The sequence below is a fragment of the Tinamus guttatus genome, unplaced genomic scaffold (assembly GCF_059628265.1).
Source record: "Tinamus guttatus ecotype Peru unplaced genomic scaffold, ASM5962826v1 Tinamus_guttatus_pri_ptg000652l, whole genome shotgun sequence".
NCBI classification, from domain to species: domain Eukaryota; kingdom Metazoa; phylum Chordata; class Aves; order Tinamiformes; family Tinamidae; genus Tinamus; species Tinamus guttatus.
This window is the reverse complement of record NW_028289186.1, coordinates 94,077-113,949: the sequence shown is the minus strand read 5'-3', so window position 1 is coordinate 113,949 and position 19,873 is coordinate 94,077. Positions and strand designations below refer to the sequence as shown.

Below are 19,873 nucleotides of genomic sequence, written 5' to 3'. Positions count from 1 at the left end.
TACCTAGTATCAAGTGATGGACGGGTAGTCAGTCAAGCGCAGCCATTAAAAGGATAAACAAGGCTCATGTGAATCTTATTGCAGTTGTTGGACCACTGAGTGTTTAAACCTTTCTTACACATGCTTGTACCAGGCTGAAAGATCTTATCTTTAGCTATGTCAATAAATAAGAACATTGTTTTGAAGTGACATCCTGGTGTGTCCGTTTTGTTTTAAATAAAACTTGTCTGTGCAGAGAGATTGTGTGTGATGAACAAGTATGTGTGGTGTGTTGGTGTAAGTGTGCGTGTCGCTTATATCACAGTGTTTTGAGGCATTAGGATCCGATTCTGAAGTCTACTAGAGAGAAAAAAAAAAAAAAAAAAACTCCATCTGACTGTAGTGAAATAGGAGCCACAGCAAATACCATCATATAAATATGCCTAGAATGTGGTTAGGGGACTGACAGTCACCGTGGAGACACCAAACACAACTGGTTCTAAACCGAAGCAGTTCCACAGATCACCCATGTTTCTGATAACACAACTGGTGGAGCTGGACTCCCCTCCTGCCCTATTTTTAGGGCTGGATTACTGAGTTATCTTTCACCTCCAGAGCTGGATAGTGCTGCTGGTGAGACGAAGTATGAGTGCATCGGAAATAGATGGACAGGACTGGTCGAAAATTGAACCCAAATACTCCACAAAAGTTCTGATTGGAAATTGGCTGGAGGAGAGGAAAAGGGTAAGATCAGGAAAGAAAGATGAGAGCAAGGATAGAGTGGGTCAGAACCAACGCTCTGGGGATAGTTTACTACTGCACTGAAGAAATAAGCAGGGGAATGGTCTTCCATAGAAGATACCCCGTTTTTTTTAGTATTCTTTCAACGGAGCTGTTAGGAACTGTACTGCAGGGACTACCTGCTGTGGCAGACAGTAGACCTAGGGGCAAAGAGAATTCACCAAACTATGATGACTTTTCAAGGGCTGTGTAACATCTTATATTGACACCAAGGAATCAATCCAGATTTTTACAAGGGCTGATGATACTAGCTGGCTTTACCATTTGAGATAAAGTATGCAGAACAGGCTTCTCTTCAAGTAAGTCCTTTTAAAAAACATAGATGAAGAAGGTAGCACTGGAGCAGACTTCTAAAATTATCAGATTGCCTTAGCTATACTGAGTGTTGTGTATCTCTCTAGTTTATAAAAGTCAGTGAGAAACCCAGCAACAGCACGTACAGAAAAGACTTCATTTGCTTCCTGGATCACAAACCAGACCAAACATCAAGGAGAACCTTTATGAAGAGAGTCATGGTATGTAAAAGAAATGTCATAGGTAGGGTTGTGTATGCCAGCACTCCAAACAGCTATGAATTATGACTAATACTTCAATCCTATTCTATGTTCTTAAATGAGTATGTGTCAAAGAAGGCACCATACCCCAGTGGCTGGTTTAGAGCATCCAGAGCTACCTCATAAGGGGGTCAATGCAGGATCCCTTCAGAGTTAGAGAAGCAGCACATACCCTGTGATACTGGGGTTGCTTCTCAGGACCTCCTGCATCGCTGGGCAAGTATTCACAAATCGCTGCGGTATCACTGATGGCCCAGCGTGGCTTAAAAGCGTGCTAAACTATCCAAATGTTTTCCCCATACACCAATAGCATGGTTTCCTATTCATCTCTCATATTCATCTCATTTCAGGGCCTCCCAAAGCAGCATTTCTTCACACATCACAAGGAGCCAAGCAACCGAAATTTAGTATCAGATTATGATGACAGCTACAACAGACACGGTCACAACATCCTGCTGCCTCCCCTTCGCAGATGGAACGGACACAGCTTGGCCTGGATTCCTGAGAAATCAGATTTCCCCATTCTCGGTAGTTTTTGGTACTATTAATTCAAAGAAATGGAAGCCTGTGTAGCAATCAATGTACAGGCTGGGAGTTGGGAAAGCCCTTTAGTTTTAAAAAATGTCCTGAAATCAGATCTTATTAATATTTAATCATTTCTTGTTTCAGAACCACCCACCAACTATGGCCTTCTTGAGCAGCTAATGAAAAAATGGCACAAGAAAGAAGCTGGAGTGATGAACAGCATCTACACTGTTTCCTATGAAAAAATGCCTATTTCTGCTTTTGCTACTCGTCAACTTAGACGACCAGCTATAACTGGTGGCTTTTCTTCCAGCCAGGGACATCTTCCCCATAATGTTAGGACAATACTAGACTATGATGGGGCTCAAAAATATCTGAAAGCTCTAGGCCAGCTGGCCAGAAAGGCAACAAATTGATGCATCTGTGTAAACTGTTTATGGTGATTTCACGTGGTACTTAAATACAGCTTGTTGCTCATATACTTAAGAATATCTGATCCATGTGAATGGAATGAGAATTAGGTTACATAAGTGTGACTAGTTAGAAGAAGTTATGGGTTATATTCTGAACTGCAGTTGTCTGGAAATGTTTCTTCAACAGAAAAGGAAAACAAAATTTCCATTGTCAGTTTATAGATAGTTTTAGTACAAAAAATAATAAATTGGGACAATCCTAAAATAATAACTTATTTCATTTTTTTTATACAGCTTTCTAGAGTTTCTTTAAAGAAAGAGGAGAAAACAAACCTGTGTTATTCTGAATCATCTAAGACTGAAGTAAGCAAGCGAAAGGGCTGGCTATCTAAGCACAAAGTGAATCAAGGTTTCTCCCAGCCCTTCATTGCCCTTGGTGTTACTTACTAAAGGCACTTACTGCTAGATAAGCTGCAGAGTGAAATACATTAGTTGGCCCCGCATTACCAAACAGTAATTGAAGAGAAAATAGCAGTAGGTGGCCTTTATGTTGCTGATGTATCAGAGTAGGTCACCCTGATACATTATTAATTAATAGGAAGCCTGTAAATGACCTCTATGCAAAGTGCTGACAAAAGTCCAGAAGTCCAATGGCAGTGATGTGCAGGTTTTGCATTTAAACTGCATTTTATCTCAAGGAGATATATTTGTAAGGTTCAGCTGCTATAGTTCTTGGGCTCAGCAGCAAATCTTCAGCAAATTAAAGTCTTGAATTAAATATATTTGCAATTATTGCAATTACTTCAGTACATATTTCTCTCCTCATCAATTTGGGTCAAGATTAGCAACAATATAATTATTTTAGGCAAAAAAAATAAAGTATATTCCTTAAGTCTTGGCATGGTCAAGCCTCTGGCCATAACCAGTACAGAGTTATATATCTGCACAGAGCTACATTTTAGTCACTGTGATTTAATTTTGCTTTTTTAAAGTTGAATTGATTTTCAGCTTAGTAACATAGACATATCTGTGTAGAGCAACAGTGACATCTACTGACAAAAGGAGTATTTACTGATGTTTGTGAGACATCCCCAAACCTCTGCTATAGGTGCAGGATCCCCAGCTGGGTGCACATCAGACAGCAGCATTGCTGATGACAACATTTTGAGCCAGAAGAGCCCCGATAATTAGATAAAGCATTCATTAGCTTCCAAGTCCAGGGAAGATCAAAGACAACTTAAAAACAAAATGAAATAATCACAATAATAAAAGGTAAAAGTGAGCACCGAACCTCAGCCAGTTACTGGCACTGTGGTGTAAAAAACACTTTATGTCTGAAAAATTAAGTTTAAAGAAGGTATCCCTTACAACACAGTGAAATCTGGCAGATACATCAATTCTTGTATCCACAAGGAATTCCATCCATATTCATTTCATTGCCTCTAAGTAGTGTATTTCTGTTTGTTACCCATGTGCTAATATTATTAAAGCAAATACAAACCAGCCATGCACCTTAATAGTAAAAGAAATCTCAAGTAAGATCTGGAATACTGATTAGACAATTATAAAAAGGTGTTGTTCATTTTGCACAGCTCTATCAGTTTGCTTAAAAATATTTATAAATGATTGATGAGCAGATGAAATATTCATAGTAAATGAAACATTTATGACTATTATCTACAGTGCTTCTAAAAGCAAAGCTCACATATGGAGAGAAATGACCAGCTTAATGCACAGGGAATTGCTGGCATGTGCAAGCATCACCTATGAAATTTTCATGAAGAAAGTCACTCCGAATCTATAAGAAGACTCGGTAGGGCTCCCCAAGCACAGGCCTAATCTGTTCAATTATTAATCCATTTACAAGTAAAATATACAACTATGATGCCCACAGGAACTAAATCCTGCCAGCAAACTGAATGAAATGCATTTTTCATCGACGGCTTCTGAAATATAAAAAAAATGCACAACACTACAAGTCATGTCAGTTGTGATTCATAACAGCCAGTAGCAAAGTATCTGCTTTGAGCTGTTTAACTGATTAGCTGCCCTCGGTTGAGCAATACTTAACAAGCAGCACAGATTTATAACTAGCTTTTTGGTGACTGAAGTTTCCAAGCCTATAAACTCATGTTGTGGCAGAAAGTTAGGACTTCTCCATCTCTCAATCTGTGTTTGAGCCAGTGTTTGATTCCACTTTCGCCAACAACCAGCAGCAAAATGTGCCACCTGCATATCCAGCTTTTGCCAATAGAGAGAGGTAAACATATACAGAGATTTCTTTTTTTTCCCAATATTATTTTGCATTTGGCATCACTGCCATACTTTCTACTACAGTGGAAAATGCAGATAAAAATGGAGGATTTTTATCCTTCCTTCAGCCTACAGCTGTAGTTCATAGAGGCTACTTCTTGCTGTAGGTCAAACAATGATGTTTTACCCAATGCCCTTGGTTAAAATACTGGTGGGATAAAGACTCCTTCAGTAATAAATACTGGGTCTGTATCTAATGCAAACACATTCCACATCCCTCTCACACCTTTACCTGTTACAGGGACATTTATTCACTCAAGGTGAAAACACTAAAGAAGGGGTTATCTTCTCTGTGCCTTACTATTACCTAAAGATAACAGAAAGTTACTCATCAGGTATTACCACTAAATATCACCATGCCGAAACAAGTTTTTTCTTTAAACGCAATGATTTCTTTAAACATTTTGATAGGTAGATAAATCCCAGCTTTACTTCAGACAATTCTTTAAAACTCAGAGCCTTGGGATCACTTGTGACTAGAAAGCAAGAGTTCACCAATTTCTTCAATTTTCACACAGTAAATAGATGTTTTGGTACAACTGTCTCTATGAAAACATTCCAGACAGTCTCAACTGTGTGAAATCAACCTCAGACTTGAACTTTTGTGACATTAGAGAGACAAGATGGAAGTTAAAATTGATGCACATCTCTCAAAGCAAGCATATTTCTTGCCTTGAAGGAGCCTGATGTCAGCCTAGATTAGCTGCATAAAAAAGAAGCTGGATTCTTTGGACTGAGGCTCTCAGTCAGGCCTGGGATTCACACAAGGCACAGTAATGCTGGCTGGCAAGTCCTGCAATGATTTGGGGCCGTGGATGCCAACTGCAAAGTGAGGGTGGTCACAGAGCCAAAATGGTGAGCGCCAGAGAGAAGAGAAACAAGGTTCACAAGAGGTGTTCCCATGGTCAGGAGGCCTCTTTGGAAAGTTATAAATATGCCCTAGAAGGTGCTTAAAAAAAGCTATCCAATAGTCAAGTTGTGACCAACCAAGCTGTTTTTAAGTGCAATTTAAGCACAATGCCCACTAAGTTCTGCCCTTCAGGTTTCCAGGAGCCCCCCATCTTAAAAGCAGTTATGCTGCAGCATTTCTGTTGTGTATGTCATGAATCTAATCCATGCTGCACACTTTCTAATGAAGATATTACTCTTATTTTGCCTTGTTTTCTTACAACTTAAACCCTATTCAAGCCAAAAAGGCTATTTGTATGGAAATTACTTCCTAAAGGAATAACACTGGGATACTGGCGAGCTGCTCTAGAACAGAATTAGATTTTTCTATATGTAAGTATGAGTAACTCTCTCAAGAGCATATAACAGAAAGAATTCTGTAGTTGCCATGATGGAGGCATTCGCTTTGAGCTCTGAAGGTCCCAGGTTTTATTCAACAATGACCCATGATGGGAATTATTTATTACATAAATAATATACAAGCTCTTTGGGGGCTATAATGTCTGTTAAGAAGGAAAAACTCTAGGCACAGTCATTTTATAGGGTGCTGCTCTTTATCAGCACATACTTTTCTTCCTTCCATTGCAACACTGCTCAAGGATGTCAGGCTTGTTGGGCAGGATCTAAAACACTCAATACAGAGACAGCGCCCAGGTTCTGGACTGGTTAAACACACTAGCAGGATTTTAAAAATATATCGAACAAGCCACTCCAGTTCTTTAAATAAGAAGTCAGGATTGGCTGCACAAGTATGTACGTATCTGCTCCAGTGCTGTAAATATATAATTTAGGCTGCTGCCTCATGACATATTTTGTGTCTAATTTAAGGAATTGCATATTTGGACTAGAGGGTCTGGATGACTGACAGGTAAATATTACAAGCTGTAAATTTTCACAGCAGATTCACACTAAATTTAGTTTGCACTATATTTAAAGAGAACATTGACCAGATGGTAGCCTTTGTCCTTGACGGTGTTTGGACTCTGAGACAGTTAAGGGTCCCTAGAGGAATGCTCTTGGAGTCTCCCTGAAGCCATGAATATCCACACTCTGTCATGGCAACGGTGACATCCTCTATTTGAGGGCTCGAGTCCCATCGGCTGGCACAGAGCCCTGGCCTCCTTAGTTCACCTCAGGATGGGGAACACTCAGCCAGCTTAGGGAGAACGACCTCCAAGGCTGCGCGTTGCCTGGGCTTCCTGCGCACCTCAGCCTATATGCAGGAAACCCTGGGGTTTAAAAATGATAATAAAACAATTCTGAAGGCTTGTAACAATACAGAGGCTGTGGCTCTGCACATCAGCAGCTGCTGATACTGCCCATGGAGTCAGAATTCTAAGTTAAACTCTTCACTTTGTGATAGCTACACAAATCCTACAAAACTCCACCGAGCTATACAGGCAAGCCTACGTTTTTCTTCCATACCCTCCAATGCTCAAGCTCTAAAAGGGCCTTTAATTACCTTCTCCCTCTCGCTGGGCATCCTACTTTCCTTCAGGATTACTAACATTTCACATATCAGTAATTTTACCTTTAAGTATGTTCTTAGCACAGCCTGGTAAAACAGTAAACACTAAAGCAGTCGCAGACACCTTTCACCACGTATATCACCAGGGAGCGGATGGACACTTTTCATCTCTGTTGTTGCTGACTGATACTGAGAGCAAATCCCTTAATCCAGCCATGGGAGAGCTTCAGACCTAAATACCACAACCCACCGCCGAGGGTGGGCAGCATCACTGCAATCCCGGCAGGTTAGAGGCGATCCAGGCTTGGGTTGTGTGCTGGAAATGAGGGCACTGGAGACACGCAGGGGCCAGACAGCAGGTGGCACGTGTGGCTCTAGGTCAGCACTCGCCCAAGCCTGCATGATAGTGTTTCAGGTACTGCTGTATGAAACTATATGTTTTACATACCGGCTGCCTTCAACTTTCATCCTCTGTGCTGCAGTATTTGCTCCGCTGGCAAGGTGGAAGTGGGGAAGCTGAACCTGCTGCACCCAGGCAAGGACCTGGCAGGAGAAGAGCTGGAGAAACCACATGGGCCTTTTGGTCCTTATTGCTGTATTTCAGCCACTCAACCAAGCCTTCTCCACACAGAACACGAGTGCCTACCTGCGGAGAGGGAAACCGTGGGCTCTTCAGTGGCTCACATCCCCCGTGGCTCACACAATCTTCAAGGGCTTCTCTTATCATCCAGGGTTCAGGCCCCACATCGGGCGCCATTTGTGAGAAAACAGAGAAGAGCAGACACAACCCAGAGGCCCCACAGCCTCTTCTCCATCCAGGGTCTCTCTCTTCTCTTCAATCTTCTCTTTACCTTTCCAGGTGATACTTATATCCCCACATCGCTGCCTTCACCAGGTGTTCCTTGTTAACATCTAACGGTTGGCCTCAGAAAATCCTTTAGGCCATCAAGTAATCAGCATTATCATCTTCATCCCTGGCCAAGCCCTCCTCCCGCTCCCCACTCCAGGCTCCATCGTCGACCTTCCCTTAGGCCGCAGGTTCAAAGTGACCTTTTGTTCTGCGCCACGCGCTTACTCCAACGTCTCCTATGGCTGCTTCATGGGGCGGCCATTTTCCTCCAAGAATGACTGCACACCAGCACCGTCCACCCGTGTTCAAGAGACCACCAAGAGCCCGTGGTGCTGCCCTCTGCTTTTCCTCCTGAGGTTCGAGATTTCTCTCTAGCTGGTCATTTCACAGAAACAGTCTCCTTATTTTCTATTTATAGGGAATAATTGCAAAGCCACCTCAGCCTGTAGCACAAAAATCTCATAACCAGCAAACTGCTACAGGCAAAAATATGTTCCAATTAATAACAAATCAGAGATGTGCTGCTTTTTTTTCCTCCTCCGTTTTCAGGAGCTGCTAATGAGGAAAATCAAAACAGCACCTTCCAGTGAACTGGTGACACAGACAAGGTGTGAAAAGTTTAGATATTAAAGCAAACATTGCTCTTCCAAGCCCCTAAGTATCAACCTTGTAAATGGAAAAATGTCAAAAATGCCTGTGAGGTTTGAGATGGCCTTTTTTAAAAAATCTGAGTATTGACACCAAAAACCTGAAATAATGGGCCAGCATGTTACCAAGCTGGAATAAATCTCATATCTTTAAAGTGAATGGCTTGTGGCACTAGTTTGACAGTCTTAGAGACTGCAGTCCTCTGCTTCAGCCTCAAGCTAGGACAGCACGGGCAGAGGCAGGGCAAGTTTATTCCGTGCTCTAATTTCACTCAAATGTTACAACAAAAAAGTGTATTTACATGGAGAAATAGCAGCTTTTAAATCATTTATGTTATAGAGATTACCACTTTGGAATGAAAATGATAGAATTTGCCTGTTTTGTAGACAAAACAGCATTTTTCTTTCCTCAAAGCATATTGGGACAAGTTTTAAAGCTTATTTCAAGAAGACCTACTATTGCCAGTTATTTTTGCTTTTAATCTACCGTAACAGTGTTTTTACGTATGTGTTGGATTCCCATGTCAGGACTACCACAAATTGCTGACATGAAACAAACACTGACACACAGATTTACTGTAGTATCATCCATTGAATGAGCAAGTTGAAATACCTAAGCATAAATTTGCTCTGAAACTAAATCAGCATCTACTATTGTAGGTCAATAAACCCTGCTGGAAATAGTATCATTATGTATCACAGCAGGGACCTAGACTGTATTATCAGCTGGAAAGTAGAAACTGTACAGAATGATGTGCGTTACACACAGTGTGCTCCAAAGTCAATTGAAAACAGTCAAAAGGCTCCAACTGTCTGTAAAAGACTTATGGTCAACCTTTTAATACTTAGTTCTTAGAATTGCAATTCCTTAGTTTGGATTAGAAATAAGTCTATTTCTAAGACCGTGATGATCTGTAAGAATCCCCCTTTCCTGGAGGGAAACACACTTACACTTCAGAGTTTCAGGGAATTCTTTTTTGTTGTTTTTTTCTTTTTCCTCTTGCTTTTTAGAAAAAATCTCATACTTAGCATCTGAGTAGGCAGTCTCAACCTTGAAAACAAGAAATCTCTCTAGCAGATTATGGTGTCAGGTAGCTGAGCTGCACCACGGAATGTTTTTACTTCGTTTTCAGAGGAAGGGTCACTTTGTGCAAGCTGGGTATCATGTTCTCTTTTTCTCCTAATATTGGGACTTTCCATAAATGATCGTGAGATCTTTTAGCCACAGATACTGACTGCAGTCCATCTGTGTTTAATCATCCAAGTAACAATGCCCTGGCATCAGTGTGGGCATAGGTGGGTCTATGAACAAGCCACTGGGTTTGCAGCTTATGCCATGTCCTGTGCAGCTGTGGCTGGACAACTGCTCTGTACCTAGGATGGCCAATCTTTGTCATGAATAGTAACAGCACTTATTTTCCTAGTTTTTATATAGCAACAAGGCATTGCCATTCCGGTATCAGCATGATCCAATCCAATGATTTTTAAGTCAAATTCTGGCCCCACCGAAGTCAGAGGTGAAAATCTGGTCCAAATATCTCAACTAGACATGCAAAGGGAGCCCCAGCATGTCCTTAGTTACAGGGATAAAATATTCACTGTGTCAACCAGGGGGGTTACATTCATATAAGTAACAGGCACAGGGGATCCTATCTGGTTTTGAGTGCTGCTTAAACAAATTCAATATGGTAGAAAATGCTGAAAAGACAATTCCAAAGACACGTGCCTTTACAAAGTAACCTTTAAAAGAGACCACTGTTGATGCTAGACATTTGACCTCAGACACTCGGTCTGTTGGCCTAAACCTACGCCAGGTCTTGGGCATCTACCTATGGAAGCCACATTCAGTCATCAGCTAAATATATTCGCATGGATACAGGGGCGAACACAAAAATCCTGCAAGCGTTTAATTGCTTAAAAGGTAGCAGCCTCCAATATTTCTGCCTTTGGCCACCTGAATGTGCTTGAACTGAAATCTCACACATGCTCTAATTAAGGTAAGCATTCACAGCACTACTTACGAATACAGTAATCACAACTCATTTGCATTACATTTAATAAATGTAATAAAACCCAGTTAGAGATTTACTTGAGCTACTGTAAGTATAAAAGTTTTAATAGAAAGTCTAGGAAAAAAAAGGGTAATAATTGTATCTATTTATTAGATAATTGAATAAAAACATATTTCACAATGAAGCCACCTTCGCCCCCACCAGCATGATAAAAATTGTGCTGTAAAGTTAAGTCATTTAATCCTTTCTGTTTTTAATTTTGCCAATTGAATTACGCCATAAGTAAGTTTGACAGGAAGATCTTTGGGGCTGGGACAATTTACCTCCATGTTGTAACATGCCCTTGGATTCTGAAAATAATGCAGCAGATAGGTTTTGCTAAGATTTGCCAAGATTTTACAAAATACGTGTCTTTACCTGGCAACTTGCTTTCTTAGCCCACAAATTGTCTGTTTCTCACCCCTACTTCTGCATTTGTTTTATTTTTTCTTTTAACATTTACTCCTTTTTAACTTGGGCACTATGCAGAGAAATGAGATCCTGATCCTGGAATATGGAGGCAGACAATAACTATAACCTCCTAAAGTGAATGAGTATCAGAGGGAAGGGGAATTTCAGTTTGAAGATTCCTTTAGAGAGAATTTCCAGCAAATACATTTCACCAAATCTCCAAAAAAAAAAAAAAAAAGCCTAGAAATTTTGCTGATAGCTTTTCCTTTGCAATTTAAAGAAACATAATACTTGGCTGGATATAGTCAGCCAAATGTTCTATGATTTGGGAATCTCCCAGGCTTTTTTATTTGGAGTTCTTTTCCAGCACGTCAGCATTACTGCAGTAAACAGTAGCTCTTTCATAACCTTGCTGTGTGATCCCTCCTGAAAGTCACACTGCAATCAAATGTACTGGGCTTTCATAATAGTAATTTGCCACACTGTCAGAAATAGGCTTATCATGCTGCTGTCATTGGTATCATGTGAACATCACTCAATGTGCTGTGCCCTTCAGATGAAAGCCAGTGCTCTGAGCCAACGACACAGAGGGAGGGAGAGAGGAGGAAAAAAAGGAGAGCAAGAGAACATTAACCCTTCAAGCCAAGTACAGCCTCGGTCGGAAGGAGGAACCTGCACAACTATTGCACATGCTGTGGGCACGTACACAGGGCATGGGAGAGGAAAGTATGTTCAGACAAGACGTGGGGCTCTTCCTTGATGCCCCTGTCTGAATTTAGGTTCTGTTTGGGCATCGGAATGATGCAGAAGCTGAGTATTCATTTCAGCAGCCAGTTTTCTAGTGTGATCTGTAGCGTTGTCAGGGAGAAAACTGGGCTGGCAGTTGCAAGATTTCTCCACTAACTGCTGGCTGAGCCTGGTGAGTTGTTAAAGTTTTTAAAATATATTTGCATCCCTTTCTGGATTTGATTTCTTGCAGATATTTTCCTGAGTATTTCCCTAATTAAAACTATGAAAACTCTTAGAGACCTAGGACTTGCAAACACAGATTTATTTAAAGCAGCACAAGATAAGTAACATCTGCAAGGTGTTCTCATCTGCACTCACAGTTACACACTTTTTTGTGTAAAAACCACAGTGTTAGAGCACTTTTCTCAAAACACCTTCTCTAAAAGCCATGCACCCACTAACCTCCTCAGTCCTATCTCTCTTTAAAGGTTGTGTCAACCAAAGAGAGATTAGAGAACTCTCATGTATCTTAGACTGATCAATGCAACTTGACTGCGTGAATTTTTACAGCAACGGGCTACCAGTCTGTGCCATCCTCAGATGTGGGTGCTCTTAAAGACTACAAGAAGCCTATTTCTACTTAGCAGATAGAGAAAGAATATTAGTTTGGTCAATTCAAGGAACTCTAGCAACAAGTTTTACCTACAGGCTTAATATTAGAGGATTACTTGGGCTATAGATTAGATGCATGTGTCTGAAGTAGATGCTTCTTGGGGGTTAAATCTTTAACTTTTATAACAAAGTATTTCTGAACAGTATGGGAAATAAAAGAAAAAAGAGAAAGAATTCACTGAAACAACAGAATCTGGAAAAATTACAGTGGTAATGACTATAGAGCTTCAGGTTACGTTTTTAAACTATTTTTCTTCCTACAGGAATTCATTTTACACAAAAGACCTGAGCTCTGATTACAGAGCTAAAATTAAAGACAAGATTTAGGATTTTCAAAAATGCAGAAATTTAGATACTCCCAATTTTTAGCGATTTCCAGATGGTAGGTGCTCAGTACCATCTGAAGGTCAAGTCCCTCAAGGTGTCTCAAGCTGCACACTCAAAATCCATGGTCACTTTAGAAAGTGCTCGTTCGAAGGTTGTGTTTTATTTAAGTATTCAGTTCATAAGTTGCCCGAGACACCTGCAGATTATATTTAGATACTTTCATGGGTCTTCCTTTTAACGAATCAGCAAAGTAACACAATTAAACTAATGCATTTCACATTGGCAGAACTGCCATTCAGTGCAGATGTCTCTCAGTGACACTTTTTGTTGAATTTAGACCAGTCCATCTAGCTTGCAGTTCTGTCTTTGAAAAATCTAATTTTCTAAGTGATTCTCAAAAAAGGTAAGAAAAAAAATCCTAATTAATACATCTATGATAACAGATTCCTATCACATGAAGGTGACCTTTATGACATTATTATCCAGTCTCAAGAAATTTCCACAGTTTGACCCATGGAAATTTCATGCTATACTTTTGTCCAGTCACAAGAAAATCACTTTTCCCTTATAAAGATTGCACATTTGTCTTTCCTTCATAAGGAGGGAAACCTCATTAAACCACATATGAAGTCACTTCTCTGCAGAATTGTATTTCAACCACTGTGCCTCTACTAGTGAGGAAATGTACAGTAATTATAGTAATTCAGGGTGTTTTTTTTGTGCCTTTGTGCAAAGCACAATTGCTGACTTGCTTTTACTATAAAATCAGTATTTCCTAAAGCTGTTGGAGGGCACAGAGGTAGAGGAACAAAATCCAGAAGGGTACCTGGTCATATTACATGGGCAATCAGCTTGAAATGCAATGCCAGGGCCTTGCACAAGAATTATTCATTAGGAGCCCACACGGGTGTATCGTTACCTCCCGTCCTCTCGTGCTCACATGGGAAGTCTCTTCTGGTTGTTATAGAAATGCCTCCCATGAGATTGTCCAGCTCCTCTTTATCCAAGGGTTACAGTAATCCAAAGGACTGAATGTGGGGACAGTGGTCTGAAGTTGTGTCATCCTGTCTTTAGAAATGCATTAACCAGTTGCACCTCATGTATAATTAACAGGGACAAAGGAACCAAAGTCTGCACTTCTGCTCCTCCGAACCTTCCTTTCTCTTTGATATTGTATCTAGAATATGGATTAGTTTATATTATGCTACCCTTGGGAAGTTAGTTCTTATAAAAGCAATAACAAGGTAATAAAAGTATTTTGCTGCTCAGCACACCTTTTGTACAGTGAGCTCAAGTGTTTTACAGAGCTTGATTAAAAATTAAGTCTTGGAACAGCTGTGTCAGGCAGGCAAGGGGTATTATATCTGTTTTACAGATGGTTAAACACGGCATAGAAAGGTTAACTGCCGTGTCCGTAGCTGCTCAATGAGTCAACTGAGTCATTAAGTCACTATTGGGAGTGGAACCCAGGAGCAGACCTGAATAAATAATGGGTTTCCTCATTTGGCAGTTGAGGCACAAAATTAGAGAAATAGTGCTTTCAGGTCCACTAAAAATAATTTTCTTTTTTTATGACTTTTTAATTTAAGTTAAATTAAGTGAAACAAAACAAAAAGATTAATTTTTCTCAACCAAAAATTAAGTTCTGCTTCAAATGAAATCTTATTGAATGCTTTAAGATCTTTAACTGAAATTATGATCAAAGTCAGAAAGATGCCAAAACTTTTTTTTTAAATGAAGTAATTCAGAATGGGAAATAATTTGTTCCACTGGTGGGAGTTCTGGCAGGGAAACTGGCTGGTTCCTGGGATCTTTAGGATTCCTAAAGAGACAATGCTGGCCTAAAAAGCCAGTAAGACAAGTCTTTTTTTAAAATCTGTAATGGCATCAAATATATTTAATACAGTTAATATTCAGTTCTATGCTGTGTAAGGAAGTTCCTTCTTTCTGAAAAATAGCACAAGATGCTCTCTCAGAAGATAGGGCTTCTGCCTTCAGAACTCCTTTTTTTGACTCCTGAAACATCAAATTCCAAAATGCCCTGTTTTGTAGCTGTAAAGTCTACAGCAATATGTTTAATGACACATGACTACGTATTACCTTGCATAAGAAGGCCAGTTTTAAGCCTGAGCTCTTCTCTTCCTAAACTGGGACTTTAGGAGGCATGTTCCAAGTCGTGCAAAGGCAGCTGCACAGTGCGTGCTGGAATGCCAATGGAGAGAAAGAGACTTTTCCTCTCTTGGATTCCAGGTAGGGCCAGCATCCCTGTGCTGTGGTCCTGATGAAAGGGCACGAGGGACAGAGAGCAAGTGCAGCGCCCTGGAAAGTGGAATTTCACTGAGTGGTTACGTCTATGGTCCAGCTGGCAGACACAACAGCTGTTACTATTAAAGTCTTGATAGCATTTCATTTATTTTAAAACCCCGTATTAAAGCTTTAATGTCACATCCATTTTAAATCACTTCATCTGAAAGCGACAGCAGGGGGGAATCGCCTAGTAAAAACCAACAGAAAAAAGAAGATAAAAAGACAAGTCTCACATTGCAGTTTCTGAGACAAAGCTTCTTATATTTCTCTGTTTAACTTTCCTAAATTCCTAGTCTTGCAAGGGAAGACAAAATCCCAGAGATCTGACAAAAGTTTGCTATTGATAATAAAAGGCAGGTGGAGGGCAGTTTTAGAACCCCCAAATTATTCTCATTAATGAAGTGATGTGATCACAGTGCCTTTGCTGACACTTTTCCCTACCGACCTGTTCTGCTAAATGGAAAAGTGGCCAGGAGAGTTTAAGAAGTAAGTCTCAGAAAAATGTGGTAACATAGGTAGGGTATAGGTAAGGAGGGAAGTTCATGAAGAACTTCCAATAGAGGCTTTGGAGATTAAATATGTGCTGGGTATCCCCTATTGCTTGCAGATGTTGGTCAGGGTCTTCATCTTGCTGCAAAATGCAACAAGAACTGCACTCTTGGCAACAGTAGTCTGAATTCCTCCAAGAAAAAAAAATGATGGATTTTGGCATGGCAACTAACTGAATGGCAAGCTTTCCTCATGTGAATATATAAACCATATGTCCTCGGGAGAATCCAAAAGAATTTCACTTGATAAAATGCTATCGAGTAACTGTTCAAGGCAGCGGGGAGCCTTGTGCTCAGTAGCAGAGTGATTCAGATCTCAAAAACTGAAAGTGGCCAAAATCTGTAAATTGGACAACTATTACTTTCTATTCAGACCCGGTTTTGATACTGATTCCCTGTGGGACCATGGGTTGTGTGAAGAAATTATGCTAAGCCTCAGCTACCATACATATAATACAGAAAAGGTGGTATGTTCTGCACTATATACATCACTGTATGCACAAGGGTGCAACCTTAGGCATGTATTGAAACACAAACTGTGAAGCCAGTGATAGTGCATAGATAAAAATAAGGTATCTATATATTAAAATTATTTCCATGGGTATCTGTTAAAACGAAGAATCTCCAAATCAGAACAAAACCACGCAATCAGTCAAAACTCCCTGTCATTTGATGTAACATTTAGAGAAGCAGCAAATTAAATCAGGATGGCAAAGCTACTCCTTGAATAGATTAGTCTCACCAAAACAATTATCTCTGATCCTTGTTTGGAACAGACCATCAATTCCATGTGCAGGAAAATCCACCATGGCAGTAAAACATTCCCATATCCTAATGCGTCCATTGAGATGAGTGGGTCATCCCTGTTCTGAGAGTAATAATGCTAAAAGTTGGTGCATGTGTCCAGTAATTACATAGCTGAGTTCTGTGGTGAGAGCCAGGCAGAGAAGCAAACATCCCATTCTCTGCTCTCTTCACTTTAAGGAGCCTCGCAGAAAAAAAATGTCTGTTTCTACATAATTTTATGATTGCAGAGATTCTGCAAATGACCCCTCAAACCCAGATAATGTAATCATGATTGCAGCCCCCTCTGCTGCCCCTATGGATGATATATATATGTCTATACTACAAACTCTGGCAAGCCTTTATTAACCCCAGTGCAAAGGTGGTTATGGCATTTGGCTGGGGTGCTCTGTGCAACCTGTTTTCCCCAGCAGGCACCTGCACTGAGGCAAGTCACAATTCTGCCCGATTCTGGTGGGAGGAGATGACTCACTGTTTGTTCTGCGAGACGACAAGGAGACACCTTGAAGCAAAAAACGGCTTTGAAGTGCCAGTTTGCTTCACAGAGCAGATGGCTGGACTAGGCTGAGGTTAAAGATGCTCATTATAAATCCATCATCAAACTAGGACATGGATGTACAGTGATTATCAGATTGGGAGAAGGCACTGAGAATGGCCACAGCTACGCTGCTGGGGTAGCAACGTGCACAGGACTAATGAGCAGAGCCAGATCCTCCTCTCAGACCTGAGAGCAAGGTGCTAAATTCAGAAGGAACTTGGAAGAGCCAACACAGCCCCAGAAAACACGCGGTCCGCAAATAATGCCCCCTGCAACCCTGTGGAAAATCAGCAGTCACCCTCCAATAGAGGGGCAAAAACTCAGGTTACAAATGTTCACACAGAGCACTACTGTGAAACGGAATATTTAGAGAATATCTAACAGCCACAGAAAGCAGCAGGGCTTCCATTTTGGGGACTACAACCTCTTTGGGTAAATCAGCATAGTGCATAAGTATGAAAGCGAATGGAGCCCGGCCACTATTTACCAGATAAGGACCCGATCCCACACAATTCAGTAGTGCAATCAAAATTGAGATCAAAGTACATCTAAAATTATTTTTGTTTAAGCTTACTCCAGGTTCAATAGGAAGCAATTACTTCCTCTGCTGCATTTATGCACAGTCTCACAAACACCCTGCTACTCGGTGGTGAGTAACCCGCATCCTATCTGGCAATATTGAAGGAATTAGCTTGCATGAAGTATTTTCTTCTGAAAACAATAAAAACTCCTAATAACTTCTGTTCCTTGAAGGAATAACATAAATTAGACCACACTAAGTTTGTAGTCCTTTTCTTGTCGTAAAGTGTAACGTTCCTGAGTTTAGAGTTACGATCCTTTCTGCTTTAATTTAAAATCCTACACTGCGGGGTTTATTTTAATTTGGTTGTTAAAAAAGCCACTCTAGACTGAATAATTGCTAAAGCAGCTCACTTTCCCAATTTGGTTTTAAAGAACCCTTTTTTGAAGTTGCGTACAATACGAGTTGTGGACTCACTTCAATATTATGCCAGTCTTGGAAATGTATCTTACAACTGGATTTTAAGAATTTCCAACCTCAAGTTATTCTTAATAAAGTATTTCTAAAATACATATTAGAAGTGACACTTTCCTGTCACTTTTACCAGGCAAACTCTCCTCTGCAGTCAGTAAGTAAAATGACATTTAGAACTTGCCATACGAAGGAAAAAATGAACTCCCTTACAGAGCAAGTTTCTCGTTCCATCTTTTGAAGATATAGGCCATATTAAAATAAATATGAATATGATCACAAAGCAGCTGAACAAAATAAGGCCCTGGATAGTGAGTCTGCATTGATAGGTAGACATTTTAGGGTTACTACTTAGATAAATCTGTAACTAATACTAACATATTGCCAATATTCCACACTTCCCTGCCAGGATTTCTGCTTTAACATCAGCATGTTAATATCAAGATAACAGAAACTGGACAGAAAATGGTTCTGTAATCAAAATAATTCTGTTTTGAAGCTAACGCTACTGAGTAACTGGCCCAGGCTGCCTGCTTCACTGCATCTTTGCTGCTCAGCTTCCTCTAAACTTTGCACTTTCCACAATGCCAGTAAAAAGCTGCTCTGACGTGTTTACTCATATGTTTTTTGACAACTCAAAAAAGAAAAAAATACATTATGTGCTGCTAATCTAATGTTGCACAATTCCTCATGACTTTATGGAGCTGCTGGTGGGGTGTGAGATCTGGTGCATGGCAACCCGAGAGACTCGCTGCAATCTGGGCATTCTGCTTTGAACTGGAGGTCTCTCCTGTTGCTCCCCATCCAGTTTGGGATCCAGTGGGTTTTTCTTATTAACACTTTGCAACCACACATGGATGATGGGTCAGCATAAGCAAAACTGCTTTTCTTAGTCTGCTAATGAGTTCCTGCTGTTAGTGATTTACATTACTGTACCACTCAGATAGTACCAGGCTGGGATGCTGCTGTTCTAGATGCTGTCAAGATACCAAGGTACAGAAATCAAGACGCAGTGAGGGAAGAAGCAGGCAAGATCAAAGAAAGAATACAATTACAATCCCAAATAATGTTATAGGAAAGCAGATCTGTTCAAATCCTGTAGCCAACTAGTTGCAATGCTCACAGCAGCTCTGTGGGCACCCAGAGCTCTCAGCTCCACCTTCAAAGGAGTCTCTCATCACCCCACTCAAAATGGTTACGGAGTATTGAATTCAGTCTCAGAAGGGAATTGCTGAGGTGATTATTTTTCCACAGAGGCTTTTGCACTGTGGGCATGGGTATTAAGTGTTCTAACACTAGAGAATGATTAAATAAACAAGCAATGCTTTGCACTTAGCCAGTCTACACATGAATTTTAAATGGAGCCCATTTCACATGATATCCTGTTTTCTTCTTGAAGTGTAAAATTAGATACTTCTTTAAATGTTGGAAATAACAAGGTAGCACTGATCCTGTTCTAAGGAAGGCAGTGGATTAAATACTATAACTGAAGTTTGTCCATAGCTATTTTTCTGTAATTCTATGACAAAGTTGCTTTGCACTCATGTGAACAGATGGGAAATGAAATAAATGCTTCTGGTGACTTCTCAATATTACAGGCTGCTTGGCACTCACAGTCCATAGCAGATCTTTCTCTCAAAAAAATGAATTTCCTAAAGTGTATTTCTCATTTCTTTCTGGAAACTGTACGTAAACATTCACCATTTTAACATCACATTCAGCACAACGAACGACAGTGACTTCCCACCACAGCAAAAGGGCTCAGGTGCCACTAGAGGTCGTTAAAAACAGATTACGCCACAAATGAAAACATGGTTCAATAATGCCCTTGAGAGGAATGCTCAGAAACTGTCCCCAAACCTGCTCCTTCATTCTGGGGACATGTGTATGAGTTAGAAATGTGCCAACCATCAGCCCTAGAAGCTACAGTCATTTACTCACGTAGTAGGTGGGCAGCACATGCTGACTCAGTAAAAGTTCCTGTTGCTCCCACGGTT

At 40.4% G+C, this 19,873-nt stretch overlaps 1 protein-coding gene across 1 annotated transcript; it reads left to right on the top strand.

The window, feature by feature from the left end:
* Positions 1-624: 624 nt before the first annotated feature.
* CFAP107 (cilia and flagella associated protein 107) lies at positions 625-2,275 on the top strand. The gene is made up of 4 exons (XM_010221252.2): positions 625-723; positions 1,182-1,295; positions 1,685-1,862; positions 2,004-2,275. The coding sequence occupies exons 1-4, from the start codon at positions 625-627 to the stop codon at positions 2,273-2,275; spliced, it is 663 nt and encodes a 220-aa protein (XP_010219554.2).
* The last annotated feature ends 17,598 nt before the right edge of the window (positions 2,276-19,873 follow it).

What these genes read in the sequence shown, in the direction of transcription:
- CFAP107 (XM_010221252.2), top strand. Translation starts at nt 625, where the DNA reads ATGAGTGCATCGGAAATAGATGGACAGGACTGGTCGAAAATTGAACCC. An exon ending in CCTTTATGAAGAGAGTCATG is followed by an intron (nt 1,296 to 1,684) that starts GTATGTAAAAGA and finishes ATCTCATTTCAG; the next exon opens with GGCCTCCCAAAGCAGCATTT. An exon ending in ATCAGATTTCCCCATTCTCG is followed by an intron (nt 1,863 to 2,003) that starts GTAGTTTTTGGT and finishes TTCTTGTTTCAG; the next exon opens with AACCACCCACCAACTATGGC.